Below are 15,592 nucleotides of genomic sequence, written 5' to 3'. Positions count from 1 at the left end.
ATGAAGCTGTTGGTTTGAAACTGAGGAAGGAGCTGCTGCGTTACTGAAGATGCTGTGGGGGATGCCGTGGGTCGTTGGAATCATGGGAGGTTCTCAACTCGGTCATGATGCGAAGGTCAACCCAAGCACCAAAATTTAAGCGGTGGTGATAGTGTTGCATCGGTGGTGACTGATGCTCGTCCGTGATTATGTTTTGATAGTGATGTGTGTGGTATTCATATTGGTATCCATGATTAGGGACGTGATCGGGTCGGGATTCATGCTGTAATTCTCTTATTCAATACTTATCCTGACAAGAATTGGGATTTTTTTTCTCCCGATCTCATACCCGAAAAGTATCGGGACTTAAATGTTCGTGATCCTGAATATTCAGGATCGGATAGGGACCCGTAAGAATATCCCGAAAAATATTAAAAAAAAAAAATCTATGGAGACTCAAATAATTTTTTAGTACAATACAAATAAATTAAAACGATTTCGTTGTACATAATCATTAAAAACTAAAATATTTTCCTAGAACATCATAAACATATTAAAACTAATAAAAAAAACTAAAACTACTACTTAGTTTATACTTTATACCTAATATAAGAAAATCCAAAAATAAAAGTTATCATGTTAGTCATGATATCAATAATGAATTGATGATATCGTGACCTTAATTTTTAGAAATGCTTGGATTCAACCTATAGAAAAAAAAATCATAAAAATTATTCTTTATATCATTTTATCAATTTTCATATGATAAAATAAACTAATTGATTATCATCTTCTTCACATATTGTTAATAAATTATTTAGAAACAAAATTATGATGTAGTAGGAGAAAAATGGAGAAATAAAAATAAATAAACATAATGGTTAGATGCTTAAAATATAAAAAAATAATATAAAAAATAAATATTTTTAATATAAAAAATTATATTATAATATAATTGGGTTAGGACGGGATTCCCGTCGGGAGGAAAAAAATTTCCCGATCCCTTTTCCGATAGTGATCGGGATGGAAAAAATCTCGAACCTTCGAGTCAGGAAAATATCGGGTCAGAATATTTTCGAGTCGGAAATGAGATGAGATTCGGAAAAGGTATGGATTTACGGGATTTTTTCTACCCTATCCATGATCGTACAGCGATAACAATATGCTGTTTTTTAAAATGTTTTTATAGTATATATTTATCCTTTTTATATATAAAACAATCTCGGATAAACTTAAATTCATTAAACAGGCCTAGACAAGCCTAAACATAAATGGGCTACTAGTGGGCTGGTTTTATGTTCCAGAGGAAAGCCACCATCACCTTCAAATTCTTGATGGCAAGTTAGCCTCCTCTCTCTCTCTCTCGTCCATCGCCGAATCCAAATCCCTATCGCCCTCCGATCGATCTCCGATTCCTCGTGTCCCCTCCCCGATCGCCCTCGGCCACCGCCTCCGATGGGAAGCAACGTTAGAGACAAAACGATTCGTAGCGGCCGGAAGCCGCGACGCGCCGCCAAGCACCCTCCGGAGTCTGCCGCCAGGGCGATCTCTCCATCCGACCCTGTCCTCGACGCCCCTTCTTTCCCTCCCGATTCCGCCTCTTCTCCCTCCGATCCTGGCTTCGGTATCCCTAACCATAGCTCAATCCCTGGCTATGGCGATGCGGGTTGGGGTTACTGCACGGAGGAGCAGCTGGAGGAGCTCCTCTTGACAAATATCGATTTTTTGTACAAAGAGGCGCTCGCGCGGCTTGTCTCTCTCGGATACGACGAGGACGCTGCGCTCCGAGCGATCCTCTGCAACGGCCACTGTTATGGGTCCATGGACGTTCAATCCAATATCCTCCACAACGCCATCGCTCATCTCAACTCGCCTCCGGCGTCCGCTGCTGCTGCAGCGCCTCTACAGGATACCTCCACCACCCTCCCTGCCACTGCGAACGGGTTCACTGACCTCCGCCATCTCCAGGAATACTCTCTTGCCGGGATGGTCTGTCTCCTCAGGCAGGTGCGCCCTTCTCTAACCCGCGGCGACGCCATGTGGTGCCTTTTGATGAGCGATCTGCATGTCGGTCGCGCCAGCACTATTGAGATCCCGACACTGCCACCGTCGACTACTACCTATCCCTCTCCTACTCTGGCCCCACCCGCTGCTTGTCTCGCAGCCTCCATCACCGGTGCTGATGAGTTGACTCCTTATAATATTTATAAAACCTTTCCTGCAGATGATACCACGACACCTTCTGTTTGTCTTGACAACGTTGCTGCGGATCCCAGGCGCTATGATTTTCCTCCTTCTATGAAGTATGCTATGAGGAAGAATGCTTCCGCTTTCCCTCCTGGTTCTGGATTTCGCCCCTTTGTACGGCCACCAGGACGCCAAGGGGTCTCTGATCCATTCTCAGAGCAGTCACATCCAAAGGGAGACAATGCTGCTGCTCCTTCTGATATAATGGGCAACGATTCTCTCAATGTTGGCATTGTTGATTTTGTCCTGAATGCCTTGGACGGCATGAGGCTAGAAGACAATGGCACCGAGGACCCTAAGAAAGACATGATCATGGATGCCATTCGCCAAATTCGGGAGCTTGAGGTGCAGGTGAAGGACCGGACAGAGTGGGCTCAACAGAAGGCATTGCAGGCCGCTCGCAAGATGAACAATGACCTTACTGAGCTGAGAAATTTGAAGATGGAAAAGGAGGATAACCTGCGGTTGAAGAAGGGAAAGCAGGCATTGGAGGATACCACTATGAAGCGATTGACTGAAATGGAGAACGGACTAAAGAAGGTGAGTGGGCAGGTAGACCGAACAAATTCTGTGGTTCGGCGGCTGGAGACAGACAATGCTGAAATAAGAGCTGAGATTGAAGCTTCCAACTTGAGTGCATCAGAATCTGCAAAGACTTGTGCAGAAGCGGCAAGGAGGGAAAAGAAATGTATTAAAAAGATGATGGCTTGGGAGAAGCAAAGAGAGAAGATGCAAGAGGACATTGCAGAAGAGAAGAAGAAGATCAAGCAGATGCAACATCAATGGGAGCAGGTCAAGGATGCAACAAAGGGATATGAGGTAGGCAGGAAAAAGAATATATTTATTTGTTGTTGTTCCTATTACATTGATAATCTCTTTCTCAATATTGCATGTGCGTGGTTAAATATCATTGTTACTAAGAATATTAATGTTGATGTTTTGAGATCTCAGATCACAAGAGCAAATATTTTTGTGTCGATCAGGGAACAAAATTAATTGCTTCATAGAACAAAAGTAGAAACGGGTTTCCCTCAGACTCAGGACTTCATGCTGCAAAAATAAAATAATAATAACAATAAAAAGTCTCATAATGAACTTTAAACTTGAAATTACTGCATCAAAACAAAAAGCTTGAGCTACTAGTTGCATGAAATTCAGGAACATAGAGCAAGTTCTAACTGCTTGCATTGGAATGATTTTATTGAAAATTTATGGTTAAACTGCATGACTTTCCTGAGAAACTAATTTATGTTGCATGATAAATTTGAAAAACAAAAGGCTTGAGCAACTAGTCGCATGAAATTCAGGAACACAGACCAAGTTCTAACTGCTTGTATTAGAATGAATTTATTGAAAACTTATGGTTAAACTTCGTGACATTTCTGAGAAACTAATTTAATTTTGCATTATTTGAAACAAAAAAATCACAAATTGGGGCCTTTAGTTGTTCCATTTGATTCTGTTAGGTTAACATCCTTTAGTTGTTCAGAAGCAATTATCTCTAATTTATGCATAGAATTGTTCATCATATAGTGATATATTACTAGCCTCAACTAATATATTGTAAACTGAGACAATGTGGTGAGTATAAGTTTTTATCTTAGATAATTTGCATCATTGCATTGTTGGTCTCCTTTGTGGATATATTGACTTCTAACACTTTCAGTCATTATTCTTTATACTATATATTTCATCCTTCTTGTGAGATGTATTGAAAATAGTTATTATTTTAAACTTGTATTAAGAGGACAGATCTAGTATTTTGAATTTGTGTATCTTATTGTGAAAACATGATACAGACAATGGGCTGAGAATATAGTTTAGGATCAGAATTTTGAAATGAATAAAGTATTGGAAGAGATATGATTCGTTGATTGTTTCCTTTGGTAGAGATAGTCATGAAGTCCCCTGGTGTCAACCCATCTCATTGTTTCTAAGTGCGTTGGGTTAGGAATTAGCACAGTTAAGATTGATAAATAGTTATCTGGAAGGAAGTTAGTGACAATTGCCATGCTAGAAACCAGTCAAAATAATTGGTACTACCAAATTTGAGGAAATTCCACCTGTTTGGATGTGAGATTAGTAATCTCCATTCTAAAGAGTGGAGACCATGATAAATAAAAGAAATTTGCGTTAGTTTCCTAGTTCCCAACAGAATGCATTGGAGGAACCAGCTTGGATTCATCAGAAATGTGAGTGCCTCCTTTGTGTTTTCTCTCATGGGTTGCTTTTTATGGAACTTCTTGGGAACCAGGAGCACTCAAAACTCTCAAACACACTCAAGACTCTCAAACTCCATGGGCCTGCTTTACTGCTAGCAATGTACTCATGAAGGGTGACTTAAAGATTAGAACTTAATTGTTTCACAGACTATTTGTTTGTTTGATACTTCAAGATAGATTTTCTATCAACAGATGATTTTCCCAGTCTTGCTCAGCTTACTTATTAATTTATAGTAGTTTAGTCCAGGATCGAAACATAGAAATCTAGAGATATCTGTGCATCTGTAACTTTGTGTGTTTTTTATTATCTAGAATTACTTGTTCTTCCAGCATAGAAATAAAATTTTCAAATTTTGATGACTCTAATCTCTGTCCAAATAGATTAGTATCATGCCATGCTGAAAGAGTTCAGTATCATGTCAAATTAAGCTACTGTAATGAGGGAACCTTATTTGGTAAAAGCATATGGGTATTTATGAATGTTAATTTCTTTTGTTCAATGGGCCATTATTTTGTTTGTCTTTTTCCCCTTGTTTCTAGACTTGGTCCTCCTATGGTCATCCATATTGAGGTGTGAGGTGACATGAAATATTATCGACAAAGCAGCATTGGTGAACAAAATTCTCTGTTCGAAGTGCAAATGAGCAGGTCTTTGGTTAAGACATCATTACTGGCATGAACTAATGTTGGATAATCTTTGTCATAAAATTAACAGACAACCACATTCCAAGCTACTTTGAAGAATCTCAATTATATCAAATTAGCTTCGAGTATACTACAGTTCTAAAGTGTTTTGTGCGACTCAATGAGTTTTTTTTTTCCTATAGACTATATACCAAGTTACATGACCACATCACCACAATGTTGTATGCATGTGCCTTAATGAGACCATACCCCTGACCTAGTGGCTCACACCTGTGGATGTAATAATCATCCAAGCTATTAGGCACATGCTAGATAGTTTTATGTTAGTGTTTATACTTTGCTATCACTAAGAATCATGTGCTAGCAAAGTGATTGATATTTGTTCATAGAGTATGAACATCGGAACATTTGCCCTCATATGTGAGTGATGTCATGTTGTATATGTTTCTCAAGCACTCCACCATCGATTATGCCTGCTCACTCTACTTTGATCAGTTTTCTATGGTATAAACAAGTTCAATTGTGCAGCATGGTTTAGGGGTGATGAAACCTGTCTAGTATTTCATTGTCAGTGTATTTCAGGGAAAAATACGTGTTGTGTTTGTAGCCAGGATCAAGAATCATGTTAGGAAAATCATCAAATAATGAAAAATTCTTCTAGCAAAAAATTAGATAGTTGCAGCAGTACCTGACTCCATTGACATGAACTTTGGTTTTCGTCAACTTTAGTTATCTGATATACACAAAAACTTACCTTTTAATGATTAAGGCATAATTGGTTGGCTCGTGTTCGTTATATTTCTGTCAGTTAATGCAATTTAACATCCATGATCATTATTTTCCCTTTTAAAATGGTCAGTCCAATTTTTTTTCTCTTCTTTGCTTTCATGTTTTTGGGTTCCATTTTGGTCTTTTCATTTAGCATTAGGTGAGCACATCAAAAGCATCAATTATGTTTGGACAAATGAAATCATAAACATAGACCTAGATGTCCTATTTTATTTGGTGGTCACACTTTTGACATTTCAAGTAAATTTTAACGTCCAGGTGAAGTGGAAACAAGAGATAAAGGCCAAAGAAGAAACAATCACATTGGTTGACGATGAACGTAAAGCTAAAGAAGCATCTAGGGTCAATGCCAGCCGAAGACAAGAGGCACTGCGGCGAAAGATTGAAATAGATTTTCAGCGCCACAAGGACGATATTCAGAGGCTCACAGAGGAACTTGCTCGTCTCCAGACTGCTGGATTGAATCTGCTCATTTCTCCATCGGCCAATGCCATAAAAACAACAGTTACAGATGCCAAATCTGTTAAAGAGCCCAATGCCAAGCCACCCACTGGATTTGGTAAACCACAAGACTCTCCCAAGAAACTAAATCGCAACAGGGTGTGTGTCATCTGTAAGAAGGAGAAGAACTCAGTCGTCCTTTTGCCTTGTTCCCATCAGGTTCTTTGTGCAAATTGCAACGAGATGCACGAGAAGTTGAATGGTTGTTGTCCTGGTTGCGATGCCAGTATCGAGGAGAGGGTACTGATTTATGGTGCAAGCTCCTAGATCTAATCTTGTGCTTCTAATCAACATCAATGGCTTTATGCATATATAGACCCTTGGTTATTTGGGTTTTCAAATGGCCTTTTGTGCCTTGCTACATGCTGAATAAGATCCCCAAACCTTGATAAATGAACAGGTAAATAAAGAAAAATGTACTGCAATATGAGGCAGTTTTGGTGGCTTAATAGATGTGCTATTTGGAGTGTTCTATACTATTTGAGAGAAGAAAATGAAATTTGTGCATTCTTATAATGCATTTTCAATGATAGTTGAGAATGTTTTCAGGTGTGCAAATGGATAATGAATGCCTTTTCGATCGGGTACTTTCTAGGAACATTTAAATCCAAGGGTTCTTATTTCAGTAACAGCGATGAAGGGCAATGAGAAAATGACCATTTCAGGAATTAGCATTATATTTTATTTTTGATTGAACATAAACAATTAGTGTTTAGAATCTTTAGATTTTAATGATTACCCGCTGGGCATCTTTTGTTTTGTTTTGTTTTTTCCTTTGTTTTCAGCAATTACTTAATATATTAGTATATTTAAGCTATTGATTGCATTATTTTGATTATATCTAATTAACTAATTGCATCACTTTGACTCTTTCTCCTGAAGTTAATGCGGGCTAAATGGTGAGCACTTCCTCTACTTCTGTTACGTTGTGTCGTCTACATTTTCATAATAATACTAAAAATTAAAAAAAAAAAAATATTAGATTAAATAAGTTAAACTTATACTTAATGCATTAATATATAATGTTCGAAATCACTTATTTAATTAAGAGAATTTATTGGATTAAATTATAATTTAATTAGAATATGGATTTATTGAATTAAGGAGATTTATTAGATGAATTATAATTTAATTAGATTTTGAATTTATTTAATTAAGAATATTTATTGGGGTAATTTGTAATTGTTCACTTGATTTAATTAAGAATTTATTTACATAAATAGATTTAATTATAGAAAATTTGAATTAGTTAATTATATTAAAAAATAGAATAATACAAATATATAAAGACTTAGTATTTATATAATTTATGTGTATAAATTATCCATCTAATCAACTTGGAAATGAAATATAAATATTATATATATTATATATAAAATACAAATTATAGAGTATAAATTTAATGTAACATGTATATAATAATTAAGAGACTATAATTTGTGAATTATAAACGGATAAAACTTAGTATATAGGAATTATAGGAAGGGATAAAACTTTATATGTATATACAAATTTATATAAAGTACTAGGATATAAAGACATAGTACTAGGATATAAATATATAAAGACATAGTATTTATATGTATATAAATTTTTATAGATTATTCATCTAATTAGTATAGAAATAAAATAAAAATAATATATTATATAATATAAAATGTATAATATATGTTATAAAGTATAAATAAAATTAAATAAGGAAGATATAAGATATAGAAAGTGTAATAAGCTAATTAAGAAATTATAGTATTACAAATTATATATATCATGAATAAAATTTATATGATAAAATATATATAGAATTATATAACTATGGAGATAGGTTTCTATTTAAACTTAGTATTAAGTTTTATAAAAATAATATATAGGACTTATCATTTATAAAATTGGTAGAAATTAGAAATTGAGACCAAGTTCTAAGTTCCCTCTTTTATTTAAACCCTCACCTAAAACTCCACCTTGTCTTCTTGTTTTCCCCGACCCTAAACCCTCACCTGACCCAACTCCACCGGTTCTAGAGGTCCAAGACAAGACAACTAAAGAAGGGGTTGCTAGCTAAGATTTAAAGGCATGTTCTCTACCATGTTATTTGTTTTATTTAGCTTTTATGTCTTGTGAAGATTCGGATTTTATAGTTTGTTAGGTTTGATTCTGTTGCGGTATAAATTAGCCTCAATGAGTGAACGGATTTTACTTCGGTGTCTTTTGTTGAAATATAGAAAATTTAGTTAGCTTTCATTACCAATTTATAGAACTCTTTTCGGATCAAAGATGAATTTCATATGATTTTTATACCACTAATTGATGAACCTGGAATTATGCCATGACCCTTCTGCTTTTGGTTTTGTTGTCGTATAAATTAGCCTTAATAGGTGAACGAATTTCACTTTGGTGTCTTCTGTTGAAATGTAGAAAATTTAGTTAGATTTCATTATCATTTTACGGAACCCTTTTTGGATCAAAGATAAATTTTATATGATTTTTATACCATTGACTGATAAATCTAGAATTATGTCATGACCTGCTGCTTTTCGTTCTGTTGTGATGTAAATTAACCTCAATGTGTGAATGAATTTTGTTGATACAGTCTGACCTGGCTGTTGTTTTGATGTTGACACTGATTTAAGTTTGTATCAGATATTGATTAAACTCAGAATGACTACTGATCAAGGTTGATCAGTTAGGAGGGAAAGTCCTGGTGAGTGAAGCCAGGCAAGGGAAATCCAGATGGGTCAAGACATCTGGTGAAAAGTCCAAGCAGGGAGCTTGGCACGGGAAAAGTCCAAGTATGGTGACTTGGCACGGAATGGTCAGAGAGGGCTCGGTAGCTCGTTCTCTGGACCGGACGAAGTCGGAGAGGGCTCGGTAGCTCGTTCTCCGGACTAGGTCAGAGAGGGCTCGGTAGCTCGTTCTCCGGACTAGGTCAGAGAGGGCTCGGTAGCTCGTTCTCGGACCCGGACAGTCGAGAGGGCTCGGTAGCTCGTTCTCCGGACTAGGTCGGAGAGGGCTCGGTAGCTCGTTCTGGACCGGACGAAGTCGAGAGGGCTCGGTGAGCTCGTCTCCGGACTAGGTCGAGAGGGCTCGGAGCTCGCTCGGACCGGACGAGTCGAGAGGGCTCGGTAGCTCATTCTCGGATCAATCCTAGTATCACATAGGCGTTGGATCGGCCAATGCACCAACCAAAGGAGATTTTGATTGCACGATCGGTACGCACCGATCCGATGAAACTAGGTTTGCTGATCGGTCCGGTGACCGATCAGAAACACTCGAGACACCGAGTAATCTGATCGATGCGTAGACCGACAAGAAACACTCGTAGCTCATCGAGTGTAATCTGATCGCGCCAGACCGATCGGAGATGATGTCGCGAGAAGGAAAAGCGGGATCGGTCTGTGGACCGATCCATATGCACTCTGATCGGTCTGTAGGACCGATCAGGCCATATCCTGATCGGTCGTGGGACCGATCAGGTGACGATCTTAGGAGTGCGAGGAACCGCACTCATTAAGCCCTGATCGGTCTGCAGACCGATCAGGCCATACCCTGATCGGTCTTCACGACCGATCAGACATCAATTCAAAGGTGTGGATCGGTCCGCTGACCGATCCACCACACTGTCTGCACACACTGTCAGGTTCTGCTGGTTTCTGATTCATTTGAACTAATCAACTTCTGCTGTGAGCTTTATGTGGTGCAGGTTGCAGGTTACATTCCAGTGCTTAATTTCAAATTAAGCCTCATCAAAGGAATAATACAGAGCTTACTTTCTTCTGTGTATCACTGCGATGAGGGAAGATTGAGCATCAACGGATACTGATGCTAACAGACTGCAATCTCTGTTCGCGATCAGCTTGACTCCTGTGGGTTGGTTGGAGCTCAGAAGACACCAGCAAGACCAAGGATGGTATTGGTGTGAGTTCAGAGAACTAGCTGAGGAGGAAGTGTGATTGGCGATGCTTGTGTTTACAACAGAGATTCGACGCAGAGTTTCGGCAGCGAAAGAGCAGAGGCATAAGAAGAGAGACGAGGAAGCAAGGAATAGAGCTCTCGGTTGATTGTGTGAAACAAGCTGTGCTGTGCTTTGTGCTTGAAGAGAGGCTGTATTCTTGTGTTCTTGCTTGTGCTTGTTCTTCGCTGATTGTGGCTGTGAGCTTCCTTTGATCATTTCACTTGAGCCACTACTGTAAGTCTTGTGCTTATTTTCTTACTGCTGTTAAAGACTTTGTGGAGAGGTTACTTCACCGAGAAGGAGAATCCTTTAGCCGGATAGCTTCCGGGGTGTGATCTACCTGAAGATCAAGGGATCGTCCACCTTACGGACACGCCGAGGAGTAGGGGCAAGTTATCCCCGAACCTCGTAAATCTCTGAGTTAGTGTTCTGTGTTCTCTCTTTGTTTTAGTTTTCTAATTCCGCTGTGCTAACAAAGTTCTTGAAGAAATTTGTGTTTAGTATTTTTCAAAGAGGCTATTCACCCCCCCTCTAGCCATCTAAGATCCCAACAAGTGGTATCAGAGCAAGGGGCTCTTTGATTCGGATTAACACCCAAAAGAGCAAACAAGGATGGCTATGAAGGAAGGCTTTAGCACAAATCGACCACCCTACTTCGAAGGAGCAGATTTTCAATATTGGAAGGGCCGCATGGAGTATTACCTCAAGACCGACATTGCCATGTGGTTCTCAGTCAAGGAAGGTTTCACACCACCAAAGGATGAAGAAGGTAAGGAACTCGATTCGTCAAGGTGGTCTACCGAACAACTCCGCAAAGCACAAGCCGATGCCAAGGCTATGGTCACCTTGCAATGTGGAATCGCCAAGGACCAACTCGTCAAGGTAGGTCCGTTCTCGAGTGCAAGAGACCTATGGAACAAACTCATCGAGCTCCAAGAGGGAACTCGAGATTCTCGGATTGCCAAGAGGGACTTATTCTTGAATCAGCTCCAAAATCTAACCATGAAGGACAATGAAACGGTAAGTGAACTTCATGGGAGATTCAAGGAGATCATCAACGGTCTACACTCTGTGGACGAACGAGTGGAGAATCGCGATCTAGTAAGGTACGCTCTTAAATCTTTTCCTAGGAATGCCTTGTGGTCATCTATGGTAGATGCCTACAAGGTATCCAAGAATCTTTCCATTGTTAAACTAGATGAATTTTTCTGTGAGATGGAACTTCATGAGCTTGCTAACAAAGGTCAAAAAGAGAAGGGTATTGCTTTATTTGCAGGACCAAAGAGCAAGGATGGAAGAAGGAAGAAGGAAAAGAAGAAGGAAAAGGAGATTTCCTCATCCACCTCTTCCTCCGAATCCGATGATGAAAGTGGATCATCATCAAGTGAGATGGCGAACTTCGTAAGAAGGATTATGAGAAGAAGCCGAAGATACAAAGGAAAAGGTAAAACTAATGATCAAAATTTTGATAAATCTAATGTTATATGTTATGAGTGTAGCAAGAAAGGACACATTCGGAGCGAGTGTCCGAAATTAAAGAGGAAGGAGGAACGAGCCAAAAAGAAGGAGGAAAGAGCCAAGAAGAAGAAGGCTCTCAAGGCCACTTGGGATGAGTCCTCATCAAGCTCATCGGAGGAAGAAGAAAAGATGGAAAAGAGCACACGACAATTAGCACTCATGGTAAGGGAGGTTTTGGACTCCGGAAGTGAGGGAGATTCGAGCGACGCTTCAACCGCGACTTCATCATCGTCGGATGATGAAGAGGTAACCTCTTCTCATATAGAAAAGTGTTATAAGACTATCACTCACTTATCTACATTGCTTAAAAAGTCAAAAACAGAAAATAAATTGTTAAAAGAAGAAGTAAAAACCTTAAAGACCCTTAGGGAAGATGAGGTCGATGACCTACATCTAGAAGTCCTTGAGGATGAGAACAAGGCTTTAAAGGGTGAGGTTGAGAAACTCAAGAAAATGCTTGAGAAATTCTCAACTAGCTCTAAGACTCTAGACATGATTCTAAATGCCCAAAGGGCAGTCTACAACAAGGCCGGACTAGGGTATCAACCCAAGGAGTCGAGTTTCATTTCTCTAATGTCTAGAACTCAAAATAGTAGATCACATGTTTCTAGGGCTCATGGAACTAGGAAAGGTATGACCAAGGCATGGGTTCCTAGGTCTTTCGTTGTAGAAGCATTAGGTCCCAAGATTTGGGTACCTAAAACCTCTATCTTCCGTGTCTTGTAGCCATTGGTCGAGGGGGAGCATCTATCAACTTGGTTTGTTGATAGTGGATGCTCCAAGCACATGACCGGGGACAAATCACTGTTTACAGCCATTCAAAACAAAAGTAGAGGTAATGTGTCTTTTGGTAATAATGGTAGCCTTAAGATTGTAGGAGTTGGAGACATTCATATATCCGAATGTCTCTATATCAAGAATGTCCTTCTAGTCAAGGGGATGACTTTTAATCTCCTAAGTGTCAGTCAATTGTGTGATACGGGTTACACAATTGAATTTCATTCAAGTTAATGTTTGGTTAAACACATTGACACACTTGACACGGTACTAGTAGGCACGAGGGTTGATAATATTTATCAAATATCGTTTAAAAGTGCTACTAATGCTTTGATTAAGTATTTCATGTCGAAAGAAGAAGAGTCTTGGCTATGGCATAGAAGGTTGGCACATGTAAACATGAAGAACATCCGGAAGTTGGCCAACCAAGGATTAGTGCGAGACTTACCCAGCATCAAGTACCAAAAGAACAAACTATGTGATGCATGTCAAATGGGTAAGCAAACAAAAGCATCTCATAAAGGTAAAAGCACTGTGAGTACATCTACTGCCTTAGACTTATTACATATGGACTTGTTTGATTGTAACAATGTTATTTCATTGAATGGTAGTAGATATTATTTAGTAATTATTGATGATTTTACTAGATATACATGGACTTTCTTTTTGAAAACTAAGGATCAAACCATAGATATTTTTATTTCCTTTTGTAGAAGAACTGAAAATGGAAAATCAACAACAATTAAAACCATTAGAAGTGATCATGGTGGTGAATTTCAAAACCATAGGTTTTTAGAATTTTGTCAAGCAAAAGGGTATAGACATGAGTTCTCAACTCCAAGGACCCCACAACAAAATGAGGTTGTGGAGAGAAAGAACCGAGTATTACAAGAGGCTGCACGAAGCATGCTCAATGAGTACTCACTACCGAGTTACTTGTGGGCTGAAGCTGTGAATACAGCTTGCTATGTGCAAAACCGAATCCTGATACATAGGTTTTTAGGAAAGACTCCCCATGAACTTTAGTTTGGGAAACCACCTACAATTAAACATCTTAGGGTGTTTGGTTGTAAGGTGTTTATCTTGAACACCAAGGATCATCTTGGGAAGTTCACGGCTAAGGCTAATCAAGGGATACTGGTCGGGTACTCTCTTACCAGCAAAGCCTATCGAGTCTACAATGAGAGGACTAAATTGATTGAAGAGTCCTCGGATGTAGCTTTCGAAGAAATCCCTGATAATCAATCAAGGAATGTAGAAGAAATTCAATTTGAACTTAGGAATCTAAGTTTGAATGATCAAAATGAAGAACGAGTCGAAGTTGACTCTGATGTTGATGAGCAAAGGCAACAAAGAACTCAATCTGATCCTTTGCCTGATACTGAGTCTCTGCCTGTGCATAGTGAGACCATTCATGAGGCACCGCCAACACCAAGGCAGTCTAGGTTAGCCTCTAGTCATCCCCAAGACCAGATTGTGGGAGACATCCAACAAGGGGTTAGGACTAGATCATTCTTTAGAAATGAGTCCAATGAGGTTGCCTTAATCTCAGAAATTGAACCAAGACTAGTTGATGAAGCATTGCACGATCCTGATTGGATCATAGCTATGCAAGACGAATTAGGTCAATTTGAAAGGAGCCAAGTATGGGATTTAGTTCCTAGACCTAGGAAGACCACCATTATTGGAACCAAATGGGTCTTCAAAAATAAGTTAAACCAAAAGGGAGAAGTCGTAAGGAACAAGGCGAGACTCGTAGCCAAGGGCTATAGTCAAGTCGAAGGCCTCGATTATGATGAGACTTATGCTCCCGTGGCACGATTAGAGTCCATTCGTTTAATGCTAGCTTTTGCTGCACATAGAGGTTTCAAGCTCTATCAAATGGATGTTAAATCGGCCTTCTTAAATGGTTTCATTAAAGAAGAGGTCTATATTGAACAACCACCGGGGTTTGTGAATACCGAAGTTCCAAACCACGTGTACAATCTCAAGAAAGCTCTTTATGGGCTAAAACAAGCACCTCGAGCATGGTACGAGAGGTTGTCAACTTACCTATTAGAAAAGGGTTTTGTAAGAGGCCAAATAGACCCAACACTATTTCTGCGTAGAGATGGTGAAAATATTTTTGTAGCCCAAGTGTATGTCGATGACATAATTTGTGGCTCAAATAACAAGGGCTATTTGAATGAATTCATTTCTCACATGGAAAGTGAGTTTGAGATGAGTCTAGTAGGAGAATTGACATTCTTCCTCGGACTTGAAATCAAACAAACTCGAGATGGAATTTATGTCCATCAGACAAAATACACTCAAGAGATTCTTAGAAAATTCAATATGAGTGACTCTAAGGAAGTGTCCACTCCAATGGCGACAAACACTCGCCTTGACAATGATGAGAGTGGAAAACCAATTGATCTAACGCAATATAGAAGCATGATTGGTAGTCTTCTATATCTCACAGCTAGTCGACCGGACATACTCTTTGCTGTGGGCATGTGCACTAGGTATCAAGTCTGTGTCAAGGAATCTCACTTAATTGCAGTTAGAGAATTCTGAGATACCTTAAAGGCACAATTAGAGTAGGTCTTTGGTACCCACGTACTGAGTCTTTTGACTTGATAGGTTATACCGACTCCGATTATGCTGGGTGCAAATTGGATCGGAAAAGTACTAGTGGGGGCTGCCAATTTTTAGGTTCATCTTTAGTTAGTTGGTCAAGCCGGAAGCAACATTGTGTTGCTCTCTCCACGACCGAGGCCGAATATATTGCCATGGGAGAGAGTGTATCACAGTTGTTGTGGATGATACGCACCCTAGAGGATTATGGAATTTCTTATAAGGGTGTACAAGTGCTATGTGACAACATTAGCACGATCAACCTAACTAAAAATCCAGTCCATCATTCGAGGACCAAACACATTGAAGTGCGTCATCACTTCATAAGAGATCACGTAGCTAGGGGAGA

At 39.1% G+C, this 15,592-nt stretch overlaps 1 protein-coding gene across 1 annotated transcript; it reads left to right on the top strand.

The window, feature by feature from the left end:
- The first annotated feature begins 1,297 nt into the window (after positions 1–1,297).
- Positions 1,298–6,915, top strand: LOC122034208 (MND1-interacting protein 1-like). The gene is made up of 2 exons (XM_042593355.1): positions 1,298–3,045; positions 6,141–6,915. The coding sequence occupies exons 1-2, from the start codon at positions 1,435–1,437 to the stop codon at positions 6,648–6,650; spliced, it is 2,121 nt and encodes a 706-aa protein (XP_042449289.1). The 5' UTR covers positions 1,298–1,434; the 3' UTR covers positions 6,651–6,915.
- The last annotated feature ends 8,677 nt before the right edge of the window (positions 6,916–15,592 follow it).

This window comes from Zingiber officinale, chromosome 11B (assembly GCF_018446385.1).
Source record: "Zingiber officinale cultivar Zhangliang chromosome 11B, Zo_v1.1, whole genome shotgun sequence".
Taxonomy (NCBI): Eukaryota; Viridiplantae; Streptophyta; class Magnoliopsida; order Zingiberales; family Zingiberaceae; genus Zingiber; species Zingiber officinale.
The sequence above is the reverse complement of the archived record's forward strand: the minus strand, read 5'-3'. Positions and strand labels throughout refer to the sequence as shown.